Source organism: Panthera uncia, chromosome D4 (genome assembly GCF_023721935.1).
Source record: "Panthera uncia isolate 11264 chromosome D4, Puncia_PCG_1.0, whole genome shotgun sequence".
In the NCBI taxonomy this organism is placed as follows: Eukaryota; Metazoa; Chordata; class Mammalia; order Carnivora; family Felidae; genus Panthera; species Panthera uncia.
Window position 1 is genome coordinate 84360901 of NC_064807.1, and position 13118 is coordinate 84374018.

Here is a 13118-nt window from a genome sequence, read left to right on the forward strand (position 1 = left end):
GGAAACTGAGTATAGGTTTCTGGAGATTAGAGAATTGATAAGATTCCATTTTTCTCCTAATTTACTAGAACAAGGGTAAATTAATGGAGACTCAAGTCCTGCAAACCTGTGATCTCTATCAGCTAACAATTTATTTTCACTCCTTTCCTTTGTTCTTGGGCATCAAGGAGTGCCTGAAGAATGTCATACATATCCCACCTGGGGGAAGAGGCATGCTAACATGTGCTTTGCCCTCAGCTTGCCTTATGCTCCTTCATAAGGAACACTCCCCGGTAGGTCTTTAGTTGTGGGGTCAGGGAAAGGGTGTTTCACCTCGTGCCAAGGCCTAGGGTGGGTACCTGGGAAGGCCAGGATCTGGGCTCCATGAGCAACACAGGGTACACTCTGTCCTTCCCTACCAGGAATGTCCTCTTTCAGCTGAGTCCCCTTCCCTTCCTTTTGGAGACCCACAAAGCAGCATGGGCTCTGTTGGTGGGAGGCATTCTCTGTTTTCATTAGGTGCAATAAGGGGGCCCCACCGCACTTACCCCACCGTGTACTTGGGCCAGAGCAGAGAAGCTCCTGGAGGTCAGAGATGACAGCTGGTCCAGATCACAGAACCCTGACCACACACAGTGCTAACCAGGGGGAAGAGACTGTGGAGACAGTCACTGTCCCTGCCAGAGATGTGGAGATATGGGGAATGCATCCTCTAGCCTCATGGACCTTTCTGCCCCTCATCTTGCATAATCCTGACCTAGGGGAAGGGCAGAAAGCTTGCCATGATCTTCAGCACGAGATACCAGCAATTGCCTCACCCTTCCAGGATTTGGCAAAGGATATGTCGCTCCACCCTGGGGTGAGCCATTGGCCACAGAGACCATAAATAGCATCCCCCCAGAAGCCTCCTCACTCATCCCCTCTATCAGGGAATATCTGGAGTGGTGCCTGCTTCCTCAGCCCTGAAGTCATGGCCTTAGGTCTCCTGTGGCTGAGCCTTGCCCTGCTGGGGTTCCTGCAGACCCAGGCCCAGGACTCCACCCAAAACCTGATCCCAGCCCCACCTCTGGACAGGGTCCCTCTGCAGCCTGACTTCCAAAATGAGCTGGTAAGGGTCCTGGAGGGGCAGGTGCAGGGAGGCCCTGAGAAGAGTGTGAACAGAGGGGAGGAGAGACAGGATGGGTTCAGACTTTAGCTCAGTCTGCCCTCTGGTGCCCTGATGGAAGACATACCTGAAACCTCCAACAACATGCAACCTTGCTGACAAGAGGGTTAGCTGAGTAGACAGACTCCCCTAGTCTACACTTTCTTCCATAATCCCTGTAGTCCTTGCAAGGTGGGAACATCTTCAGGCCCTCTACATAATGAGGAAACTGAGGCTCAGGGAAGCTAGCTGGCCACTTGCCAAGGGTCACCCAGTCCCTGACACACTCAGGGCTCCCGCCTGGCCTGATGGTCTACAGCTCCACCAGGATCATCAGCCCAGCCTGTGTGGCCAGTCTGGGTCCCAGCAGCCCAGTTAGAGGGGCTTCTGGTTGAGGCCCAGGCTGCCTAGAGGTGCCTGCAGTGATGGAGCAGGAGGGTCCCCTGGGGCTGCTCCTTGCTCTGCCTATCACCAGCCCCCATTGTAGTTCCAGGGGAAATGGTACATCGTAGGATTGGCAGGGAATGCATTTAATAAAGAAGAACACAGCCAGTTGAAGATGTATGCTACCACCTACGAGCTGAACGAAGAGAACAGCTACAATGTCACCTCTATCCTGGCCTGGTGAGTGCCACCACCTCCTAAGGGAGCATGGGGGGCCTACAAGACTGCCCTGGGGGTCCAAGAAGCAAACTAATGTCTTAGCCAAGGGGTGACCAAAGCTGAAAGATGATCATTCATCCTACCACTGGGTACTGGATCCTTGTGCTTATTCCTTCTTTCATTCACTAGATCAACATTTCTTGGTCACTTTAGCACAGACACAGTAGAGTACTGAGGATGGACAGAGACTCTCTACCAAAGAGAGCAGAGTGTCCTAGAATGGGAGGAGGGTCACTGGATCTAGCGTGGAATCCCACCTAGGACATTCTTAAGGGCTTCTAGGGAGGTGGTCTATGAAATGGGCCTTGAGGAACCAACCTGCGTCAGTAGAAGGCCTGGGACCTTCATGGCAGGGCTGCTGGGCTGAGTCAGAGAGAGCCACTTCTTCAAGAAACAGCAAGCCATTTCATGGCTGCCCTGAGCAGGAGCTGATGAGCAGTGTGGGGGGGTGGGTGGTCACAGTGGCAGGGGCCTCAGGTACTGGTGAGTATGGCTCACCAGTGGGTATGGCTGCAGCAGGGAGAGGAATGATGGTGTGCAGCCCAGGAGGCTGATCAATCATAGGTGGAGATGACCAGAGTTTGGGGCAGATTAGGACCTAGAGAGGGGAGGCAAGGCTTACCCAGCTCCTCTGGGTTTCTGGATTTGGCACTTAGGTATGGGGATAGAGCATCTGTCACTGAAGGATCCAAAGAGGGGCAGGTGTTGGGATATTGGCTCTGGAGTGCCAGGGGACCAGATGTTGGCCCAACAGCTAAGGACGTCTTTGGCATCCAGCAGACTGGAGCCTTGGTGGTGATTCCCCCAAGAATGGTTATAGCGGGATCCCGAAAGATGAGAATAGAGGACATGGGCACTTGGGTACCTCAGTTGGTTAAGCGTCCATTTTTGTCTCAGGTCATGATCTCATGGTTTGTCAGTGTGAGCCCCGCATCGGGTTCTGTGCTGACAACTCAGAGCCTGGAGCCTGCTTTGGATTCTGTGTCTCCTTCTTTCTCTGCTCCTCCCCACCTCTTGCTCTCTCTCTCTCTCTCTCTCAAAAATTAATGAAAATGTTAAAATTTAAAAAAAAAAATATATATATATATATATATATATATATATATATATATATGACAAATGCCTTGGTGTGAGGAAAAGTATGGAGCAAAGGCTGCCAAGGGGAAACAGCCCAGAAGAAGGAAGGACAGTAGGTGCTGGGAGAGAGAGTATGGGCAGGTCAGAGTGGGCTCAGGGCAGAGTTGGCAGGGAGAGGCAGGGATGGGCTCAGTGGAGAAGAGCCAGGCCCATCTGAGGGGTGGGGAGTGAGGCTCCTGCTGTGGCATGGTGGGCTGTCACCCTCTTACCCACCCATCTCTTGCTTCCACAGGAACGAGACCTGTGACCACTGGCTCAGAATTTTCATCCCAAGTTCACAGCCAGGCGAATTCACCCTGGGCAACATTGAGCGTGAGTCCTGAGTGGATTGGGTCTCCAGGGTCACTGACCTTCCTGTCCCTCCACACAGATGCCAACCTGTGGAGGTCGGGGTGGAAGCAATGGCTCCTTCTACCTGGCCAGGGCAGGCTAATTCCTTAGTGTCTGCCATGCAGGTTACATTGGAACTCAGAGCTACACTGTACGAGTGGTGGCCACAGACTACAACCAGGTTGCCACGGTGTTCTTCAAGACAGTTTACAAAAACCGGGAGTTCTTCAAGATCACCCTCTATGGTGGGTCTTACCCCCTGGGACCTGTTATGTTGGGGGAGAAGAGGCCCACGACACCCAGCCCCCAAGGTTACCTACACTCCAAGCCCTGGGAGGTGGGAGAGGGGTCTGTGAAAAGAGAGGTGGGGAGGGGTCTGAGGCATCATTCATGGGTTCCACAATATTTATGGAGCTTTTGCCAGCCACTCACCAGCCATCTTGGTCACAGGGAGGACCAAGGAGTTGACCCATGAGCTGAAGGAAAACTTCATTAGCTTCACCAAAGCCCTCGGCCTCACCAATGAGCACATCATCTTCCCTATCCACATTGGTAATCACCGGCTGGTGACAGGAGAAGGGTATATGGGTACTGCCCAGGCCTGATGTTGCCTCACTGGGGAAGGGGAGAGAGAAGGGAGGCAGAGCCCTGTTGTGGTCACTGGAGCTCCAGGAGCCACTTTGGGTTCAAGAAGACCCTGTCACACCCAGGGTTCTTGTTCCCAAGTTTCCTCCTTCACAATAGCTCAGTCCTGCCCACATGAGAATTACACATTTGGGGCCGAGCTTCCCCAGTCTCCTTGCCTGGCCATTTCTCCCTGTTCCTCCTCCCTGCCTGGCCTGTTTGTCCTGGGCCACCTCCCCCTTTGCCCTGGGGCTGGCTCACCACTGACTTGGCAGGTGCCCTTGTCCTCAAGCAGCCTGGCCTGGGTAGGTGCCTCCCCAAGGCTGAGGGTGTGTCAGAACTCAGCAGGTAAACAGGCAGAAGGCTTGGTGCCCAAGCAGGAACTTGGCTGAGCCTCACCTGCCTCCTTTGGAGAATGGGTATCACCCAGGTCTGCTTGTCCTCAGGCCTCTCCTTCAGTCCCCTTCCCTATCATCTAGTCCTCTGCTGTACCATCCCTGAAGGGAAGCCCCAGAGCTTCTGTGACTGAATCCAGGACAGCCCAGGGGCAGTGCAGGGGCCCTGGAGGTCAAGGATCCCACACACACACCCCTGCCCATGCTGACCACTTTGTCCTCCACAGATCAGTGCATCGATGAGTGAGCAAAGGTGCGGTAAGTATGACTGGAGAGGGGGCTGATGGTAGCCAGGGTGCATCTGGGAGGGGGTCCCAAGTCTGCCTTTGTCCCACCTGCCCAGCACCTCTTTATTCCCCTGACTCCCTCTCAGGTGCCCTCTGATTCTCTCCACCCCATCCCCCTCATGTCGACCTCTGCCCAGGGCATTGTCCAGCTGTCCCCACCACTCTGGACACCAGTGAGAGATCCAGGGGACCATTCTCACTACACAGCCCACCAGCTCACTGCTTCCCAGACTTCCCTGTTAATGGAACCCCTCATTACTGTCTAAATAAACACATGTCCCCCAAACTCCAACCTGTGCTCCTTGATCTCTGGGCCCTCTGAGAGGGAAAAGAATCAAGGGAAAAGAATCACAATAGTGATCCTATTAGCATCACTCCCAGGTATTGTGGTCCCCAGCAAGGGATGGAGGCCACAGAAGCTGATTCTAGCTTTGACTGAACACTTCTAGCTCCCAAATCCAGGCCCAGACCCAGACCAGCAGGAGTCGTGACTTGCCCCTGCCTCCTAGCACACTGAAGGGGCACGTCTCACACCCATGTTCAACCACCTGCAGCAGGTCCAATGTCAGAGGTCCAGCCAGAACCAGGCAGATGGAGAGGGTTGGGGGGTGGGTTGAGGTGCTGTCACCCCCCTGTCACCAGTGATAAAGTTTTGGAGTGATGGGGGGCTCCCAAGCTAAGGACCAATAAATATTTATTGAAGATATCTTTGGTGCAAAAATGTGATTTTATTAAAGCATGAGGACAGGACCCATGGGTGGGAAAAACTGCACTGGGTTGTGATGGGTAACTGATTATATTTAGCCTCAAATTGGAGGAGGTCAGGGATAGAGTAGGTCTCTAAGGTATTTTGGAAGCAAGGTTTCCAGGACCTTGAGGGGCTCACTGTTGCTAGGGAAACACCACTTATTACAGTTGAATAAAACCTCACTCATGAGACTCTTCAGATGCATATCAGGGGCCATAAGTTTGGAGTATGATTGCCAGCATACACCTTGGGGTAGTTGAGAGAAGGAAGTAGACTTACAGGATCTTGGAGGTTGGGATAATGTTGACTTTAGGTTCTCTTTGCCCCTAGCAAAGTGTCATCTTCAAAGCAGCTGAGATCCTAGAGGGAGGTCACTGCTGGTTTAAGGACTTGTCAGTGGGCTGCAGGCAGTAAGGGGATTTAATTTTTCATTTGCCTTAGTTTCCTACATCAACATGGCAAGCAATTAAATGCCTTTCCTTTGTTCTTGGGTAGCCAGGAATGTGTGAGAAATATGTCACATATTCCACGGCGGGGGGGGGGTTTGTCAGCCTGTTTTGTTCACAGTTGCCTCAGATCCTCATCATATCCCCCCTGATCAACTTTGACCCTTAAATCTTTAAGTTTGTTGAAGGAAGAAGGTCTCATCTTCCATAGCTTCTTCCTGCTGAATAGGGGCATAGAGTTGTCCCTACCTATGGGTCATTATTGGTCCATAGGGGAACATAGGTCAGTCAAGGTGAGGCAGCTGAATCCAAGGTGGAAAACGTTGTATGAACTTGCTTGAGTAGAAAGGATCATCTCTTGGCTTGAAGTTATTGTAGTGATGGAGTCTTGGCACCAGGCAGAGAGACTTGGGAGAAAACAGCAAAACGTAAGTAGAATAACTAGAAAGATCAGCTCAAATGAAAAGTCTTTGGTAGATAACAAAAATCCTCCAGTTCAAGAGTTTACCCAATCACTGAAGGAAAGAGAGGAATTGTTTAATGTGCCAATTTGAGTATTCTTGTTGTTAGAAATTCAGAAATATTTCTGTAATAGTGTGGAATGTATACATAACATTTTGTATTTATGAGAATATAACGTCCACCCTGTGTAGCACTTAAAACACCTATTGCCATTCTGTTTTGTAGAAGCGTTTTATGCATTTTAGTTATTTTAGTATTTAGTAAAATAATGGTATTTAGAGTCATTTAAGGCCTTAACCATGTAACACGTGGTGTATAGCCATCATATTGACTCTGTTTTGTTTAGTAACCAATCAGGTAATTAAAAAGAGGTACTTTTATAGAAACAAGACAAATACTGGTTAGTGATTACAGCAGATTACAAACCCAGTCTCTCCCAGTACTGCCAGTGAGCTTTTTTTTTTTTTTTTTTTAGGCTTGAAGCATCCTCAGATGCTTTTGGGAACAGGCAGCAGGAATCAGATTGGTCTTTATGGTTTTTAACTCAAATATCTGTGGTGATCCTTTTGAATGGCCTGTTGTAAGAAGGAACTGTTAGTAGAAATTGGGAAAGGAGGATGAAAAGGAAAGGTACAACTACCCTAGGAGAAGTCTGAGATCTTCTACAGGTTCACAGGAATAAGAAGGCAGATTAGTTTACTCATTGAATTCCTGGGAAGGGGATACAGGTTTTATTTAGATATAGGAGCCCATGAAGTGTGCCCCTCTAATTTACTGCAGTGGGAGTACATAATATGATCCAGTAGAAGCCCTTCCATTTTTTAGTTAAATCCTGTTATAGTAGGCTTTCCATCCTTTAAATAAACCAGGTGTTTTGGGTTTATATGGTGTGGGTTTCTAATAACTGTCAGATCAGGTTTAGGTAGGATATGTTTTGCATGTTCATTTAGAGATTTAGGAATTGCAAACACATTTGAACAGTTCCAGCATTTACCCAAGCAATACCACCTAAGGTGTATCATTATTTAATACGACTTTCATTTAACATACCAAATAAAAAGGCCTCCTTGGTCAAAAAGACTTTTTTTACAATTTAAATCCGGGGAAGTTTGTCAAACCTTAGAAAGTTATAGTGAACATCTGAAATAGAATTCAGTTCATTACAAATCTTAAAGCTTTAAATTATGTATTTAACCAAGATGGCAATATGAGATTCCAAAGGCAATATATAGGGTTATATACTTGTTAGCGAAACTTATCTCCTTTAACAGTGAGAAGTTTTTACTGAATGATCAATGACCTGATAAAGACAAAACCTAAAGCTGTGGTTTTCCCAGGAGACAAAAGAGAAAAAAAACCTTTGTATACTATTTTTATTTATTTTTTTAACCAAGAGCCGTACAATCCAAAGAAAACTTTGTGTTTTGAACAGAGAGAAAAGCAGAATTTCAACCTTATACTGGTGTACTTTTAAAAATCCATTCTGCAACATAGTCTGCCGTAATCACACATAAAATTCCTTTCCAGGGGCGCCTGGGTGTCTCAGTCGGTTGAGTGTCCCACTTCGGTTCAGGTCATGATCTCACAGTCTGTGAGTTCAAGCCCCGCCTCAGGCTCTGTGCTGACAGCCTGGAGCCTGGAGCCTGCTTCGGATTCTGTGTCTCCCTCTCTCTCTCTGCCCCTCCCCAGCTCATGCTCTGTCTCTTTCTCTGTCAAAAATAAATAAACATTTAAAAAATTTTTTAAAAATTCTTTTCCAAAGATTTCCCTTCATGAACCTTCTATGACTTTCCTTTGCATTCAAATTTTGTCCCAGGCCATTTTTCTCCAAACCAGTCTCATTTAGGACAAAATTACTTTCTTTTACCTGTAACAAAAATATATATTTCCATTCCTTCTCTCTTTTTTACACATTCATACTTTCTTACATATAGAGTTGCTTTCCTTATTTCCATCAGTCTTAATTATGCTTAGCAGAATTTTGACTCTTAGCAACCTTAGTGTCCAGCTGAGACTAAGTAGCAACCATTTGTAAACCGTTACACCAGAATCCTTTAGATGGCAAATCCATGAATCAATTAAGCTTAAACCATGTTTTCCAATAGACCCAAATGTTCTTAGTTTCTCTGCAATAAGAAGTCAAAAGCAGAAACCTATATTCAGTAATCAATGCTTTAACACTCCATTCATTCTATTTGGAAAAGACCTAGATATCCAGTGAATTCAATCCCATTTATCCAAGTGTCAGATTATCAAAGACTATGAAAGCTATCTTAACAATTATCCGTGAAAACTTTGAGATATATAAAATTACCCTTTATTTTAAGTCATCTTTTTGCTAACAAATTGCAACAGAGACAACATGAGTTTGACCTTTAGGAAACCTTGGTAGAAAAAAATTTTCATATTTAATGCTGATAACTCTAAATACATGTCTATCTTAGTTAATCAACAAACTTAAATAAGCTTTAACACTGAATACGTTCCACCTGCGTTCACTTTGAGGACAATCAGTTTGTTCCCTATTGTCACATTTTACCTGGGACACCAATGGGGGAATCTAAAGTGGGTGATCCAAGAGGGTGCTCATCACTCCTTGACATCGTGGGTGGGAGGATGGTATAGAAGCCAGTTTATGTAGGTCACACAGAGGGTGATGCAGAAACAGGTGGAGGGAGAAGGGAAGGCAGAAGAGGCGAAATGCCAGAGGCAGAGAGAGAGGATTTCTGGTTCTAAACTTTGTCAGCTGGGAAAGAGGAGACACCATGTTTGTTTGTTTGTTTGATTTCCACCAAAGTGGAAATAGGGAGTCTGTGTCAGGCTAGAGAAGACAAGGGATTTCCTTGAAACAAAGGGCGTTTGGGCAGCTGCTTGGGAATAGTCTTTAAAATCCACGTCTCAAGGTAGACTACCCACTGTTGGCTCCAATTATAGCCGATAACTCAGGAGAATGAGGGAGAGACTCCCACATCTATTAGGAAGAGGAACAGAGATAAAGAGTCAGCATCCCCTCTGTCAGGGAGGGTCTTTGCTTCCACTAGCACCTGAGTTCCATCAGGAGGAGGCCTGTTAGGACATCCACTATGCCCGGAGGGAGTTTACTAGCCAAACACATTTGGGCAAGTGCATTCTGCAAGAGGCTTTTGGTCCAGGTCCTGACTTAGATCTGTGAAGGCCTGGACCTAGGGTACCCCTGTGCATTGATTCTGTTTCCTGCAGAAGAGCTCTAGCTGCTAGATCCTACTAAGGCCATACACAGTTACATGACATCAGCCCTTTCCTAAATTTTGCAATCCAATTTGTTTCCAGTGGGTTAAAAAGGCATCCCAAGGAGGAGTCCTTGGGGACTGAGAAGCTCCCATCCTCTTCCTAGAGAGAGAAAAGTAGAGAAGGCCCATTACCATGAAAATCCTGCCCAATCACCAGGTGGCAGCACCCGTGCAGGATACATCAGAGGTTTCTGAGGGGTCAAAGTGACCGGAGGCGTACCTCGAAGCAAATCTCGATGATCACCAACCAGCCTTTAAGGGCTTCTGTAGGAGGGATGGTGGTGTCCCCCCCACTTTCCCTTTTCATCCTAGCCTACAAATCGGTGCCAGCAGATGGACCTACTTTGCCTTGCTGAGAAGCTGAAGACAACATCATTTTTAAATCATGGAAAACACTGGAAAAGTTTTACAAGCTGGAGTTGCCCAATTTTGTAATTTAAGTCCTAGTTAATAGACGACATTGACAAAAAACTGTGAAGACTGAAACCCATCATGATCTACTCTACATGCCAACACATACAGTCTTTACAGCCAGCTTCCTGGGAAATGGTCCCCAGTTCATCAGGGTACTGGTTTTGCAGGCTTCTAGGGGAGGTCCCACAGCCAGAACTGGTGAGACCAGGGATGTGGATGGGATCATGCTAGACCAATGAGGAGGAAACCTCACACAGGAGTCTTAAGATTGGCAGCCATGTTAGTCACTTAGGTGGCTGTCCTGTGCCCAGGACAACTATGTATAAGGACAGAAATAAAGAGAGGGCACAAGTTTCTGGATCTTTTTACCATTCCGGCCTGGGGATTCACTTCCAGCCAAAAGACAGGCTCTCTCCTCCCCATAGAGTAGCCACGGGCTACAGGAGTACAGCCTGAGCAATGGAGACAGGAAAGTGTTCTAATAAGACCAGACTCCTTGAAAAGCCCCTGAAATAAGAGCAAAGGAAGCAAAGAGAAAGTGCTCACCAAGTTTGCACTGAAGCTCTGAGTCCAGATGAAAAGACCCACACCCCACATTGGAGGCCAAATGGTGAGGTTATTGAGTGGGGTGGGGAGGGTTCCAGAGCTGACAGCCAAGAAAGAATTCTTGAAGATGTCTTGGTGAAAAAAAAAAAAAAAAAAAAAAGATTTTATTAAAACATGAAGACAGGACCCATGGGCAGAAAAAGCTGCATTGAAGTTGGGAAGAGTGTTTATATACTAGGAAGTTAGGGGAAGTAAAGTCAAAAGGGAAGGAGGCCTCCAGAAGGAGTCTGACATGCTAAAGAGGACTCCTAATCTCCCCTAGGATCTGCTACTGTCAAGCTTAGGTTGTTTTACCTCTATTAAGGCATTTATATTTAGGAATGGTAGGGGGTTCTGGGAAAATGTACCCTGTATGTGCCTCAATTATTTGTCACTGGGCTGCAGGGTATCAGGAAATTTAATCTTACCTGCCATTTCCTTCTTGCCTTTCTTCCCCACATCACCATGGTGGGGAGGGTGTTAATAGGGGCTCCAGGAACCTGAGTCTATAGGCTTCTGGACACTAGACTATTGATAAGATTGTCTTTTTCTTCTAATTTACTAAGATATTTGTAAACTGATGGAGACTCATGTCCTGGATGACTGGGATCTCTATCAGTTAACCATGTGTTTTCTTTCCTTTCCTTTGTTCTTGGGCAGCCAGAGGAATGTCACATATCCCACCTGAGAGTGGGGGGTGGGGGGCTCTAGCTTGTATATTATGCTCCTATTCACCCAGAATTCCTTCTCTCTGGACCAACCACCCAAAGTCCAGGCTAGGGGAGCTGGTTCCCCTGCAGCAGGTAGACATGCTAATGAGGTCTCTGGGAGTCTCATTTGAGGCCAGTCAGCCCTCAGGTCAGCCTCAGGTCAGGCATTCTATCAGCTCTGGCCCTGGTGGTGACATCTAGGAGACACTGCCTGGGGGCTGGGGCCCATCACTGCCTCCCATGGACATCCAAGCTCCCATGAGGAAACTGCTTCCCTCCCAGACAAAGCTGGGATCAGCCATGGCAGGAACATTTCTGGGTGTCCAGTCCTATCCCTGGGCTCCACAGTTCAAGACTATGGCCAGAGATGGCAGATGAAATCAGTGATCTCTCAAGGATGAGGCTAGTCCTTGCACTCACTGTGACCCAAGGTTCCCAGTGTCCAGAGTAGCAGGGTAGAGAGCCCCCCTTGGGGCGCCAGCCCCCCCACCCCACTTCACACAGTGCAGATGCATGTCCCCATTGTCCCCCACCAGGAAGGAACTAAAGGCCAAGTCCCTTAGGGGCCAGCTGAGGTCTGGGTTCACCCTGCCAATGGGGCATGGAGGAGGGGAGGGGCTGATTCTTGATGGCAATGAGGGTGCTTTTGAATGGTGGGTGTTCAGAGATGACAGCCATGAAAGGATTCTTGGAACATCTTTTGTTCAAAAAAGGTGATTCTATTAAAGCACAGGGACAATAGTCTTGGGCATAAAGAGCTATACTGGGGCTTTGAAGAGTGACTGGTTATAATCCATGGGGTTGGGGGACATAAAGTCAAGAGGAAGTTTCTAAAGGGATTTTCATATGCTCAAGTAGACTCCCACATTACTGGAGACCTAGATGTTGTCAAGCTAATGTTGTTTTACCCTCTAGCAAAGCATTAACATTCAGACAGTAAGGAATTCCTGGAGAAATGTTATACTCTGTATGTGCCTCAAGTTTGTCAATGGACTGTAGGTTTTAATGAAATTCAATTCCATCTGCCATTTCCTTCTTGCCTTTGTTCCCCATATCACTATGGGAGGGAGGGTGATGTTGGGGCTCCAGGAAACTGAGTATAGGTTTCTGGCGATTAGGCTATTGATAAGATTCCCTTTTTCTCCTAACTTACTAGGACATAGGTAGACTGATGGAGAGTCACGACCTGCAGGACTGTAATCTCTCTCAGCTAACCATTTGTTTTCTTTCTTTTTCTTTGTTCTTGGGCAGCCAGGAGCGCCTGAGGATTGTCACACAGATCCCAACAAGGGGGAGGGGGATGTTAGCATGTGTTTTCCCCTCAGCTTACCTTATGTTCCCTCATCAGGAACACTCCCAGGTGAGCTGTTGGGAGGTGCAGGGAGCAGAAGCGTGTCTCACACTGTGCCAGGGCCTGGGGTGGGTCCCTGGGAGGGCCAGGATCTGGGCTCCATGAGCAGCACAGGGTACACTCTGTCCTTCGTGCCAGGAATGTCCTTCTCAGCTGCCTCCACTTCTGTTCCCCTTGGAGAACCAGAAAGCAACATTGGCTCCTTTGGTGTGAAGAATTCTCTGTTTTCACCAGGTGCAGGAAGGGGGTCCCACCACCCTTACCCCACCCCGCTCTTAAGCTCCAGTTGAGAGGCTCCTGGCAGTCAGACAGCTGGTCCATATCGAAGACCCCTGACCACTCACAGTGCTAACCAGAGGGAAGAGAGTGTGGAAGGAGTCACTGTCCCCTCCAGAGATGTGGAGATATGGGGAATGCACCCTCCCACCTCCTGGACTTTCTGCCCCTCATCTTGCATAATTCTGACCTGAGGGAAAGGACAGAGAGCTTGCCATGATCCTCAGCACGAGTTGCTGGCAATTGCCTCATCCTTCCAGGATTTGGCAAAGGATAAGTTGCTCCACCCTGGGGTGAC

At 47.9% G+C, this 13118-nt stretch overlaps 2 protein-coding genes across 3 annotated transcripts in view; both read left to right on the plus strand.

Moving 5' to 3' along the window:
* The window catches only part of LOC125921743 (neutrophil gelatinase-associated lipocalin-like), a 50247-nt gene that overhangs the window by 33427 nt on the left and 3702 nt on the right, over window positions 1-13118 (plus strand). The window contains exon 6 of one of the 2 annotated variants that reach the window (XM_049629346.1): window positions 4500-4530. The exons of the other annotated variant lie outside the window; for it this stretch is intronic. Coding sequence (XP_049485303.1) covers window positions 4500-4519 — 20 coding nt within the window. The 3' untranslated portion in view covers window positions 4520-4530. Of the gene's footprint in view, window positions 1-4499; window positions 4531-13118 lie in introns of those variants that run through there. 2 annotated transcript variants of the gene reach the window in all.
* On the plus strand, window positions 870-4146 carry LOC125921706 (neutrophil gelatinase-associated lipocalin-like). The gene is made up of 5 exons (XM_049629287.1): window positions 870-1087; window positions 1611-1747; window positions 3156-3235; window positions 3379-3498; window positions 3704-4146. Exons 1-5 carry the CDS (start codon window positions 950-952, stop codon window positions 3856-3858), a joined length of 630 nt encoding a protein of 209 aa, XP_049485244.1. The 5' UTR covers window positions 870-949; the 3' UTR covers window positions 3859-4146.

Coding starts and splice junctions, on each gene's coding strand:
- LOC125921706 (XM_049629287.1), top strand. CDS start 950: ATGGCCTTAGGTCTCCTGTGGCTGAGCCTTGCCCTGCTGGGGTTCCTG. Junction 1,088..1,610: donor CTGACTTCCAAAATGAGCTG/GTAAGGGTCCTG, acceptor CCCCCATTGTAG/TTCCAGGGGAAATGGTACAT. Junction 3,236..3,378: donor CACCCTGGGCAACATTGAGC/GTGAGTCCTGAG, acceptor TCTGCCATGCAG/GTTACATTGGAACTCAGAGC.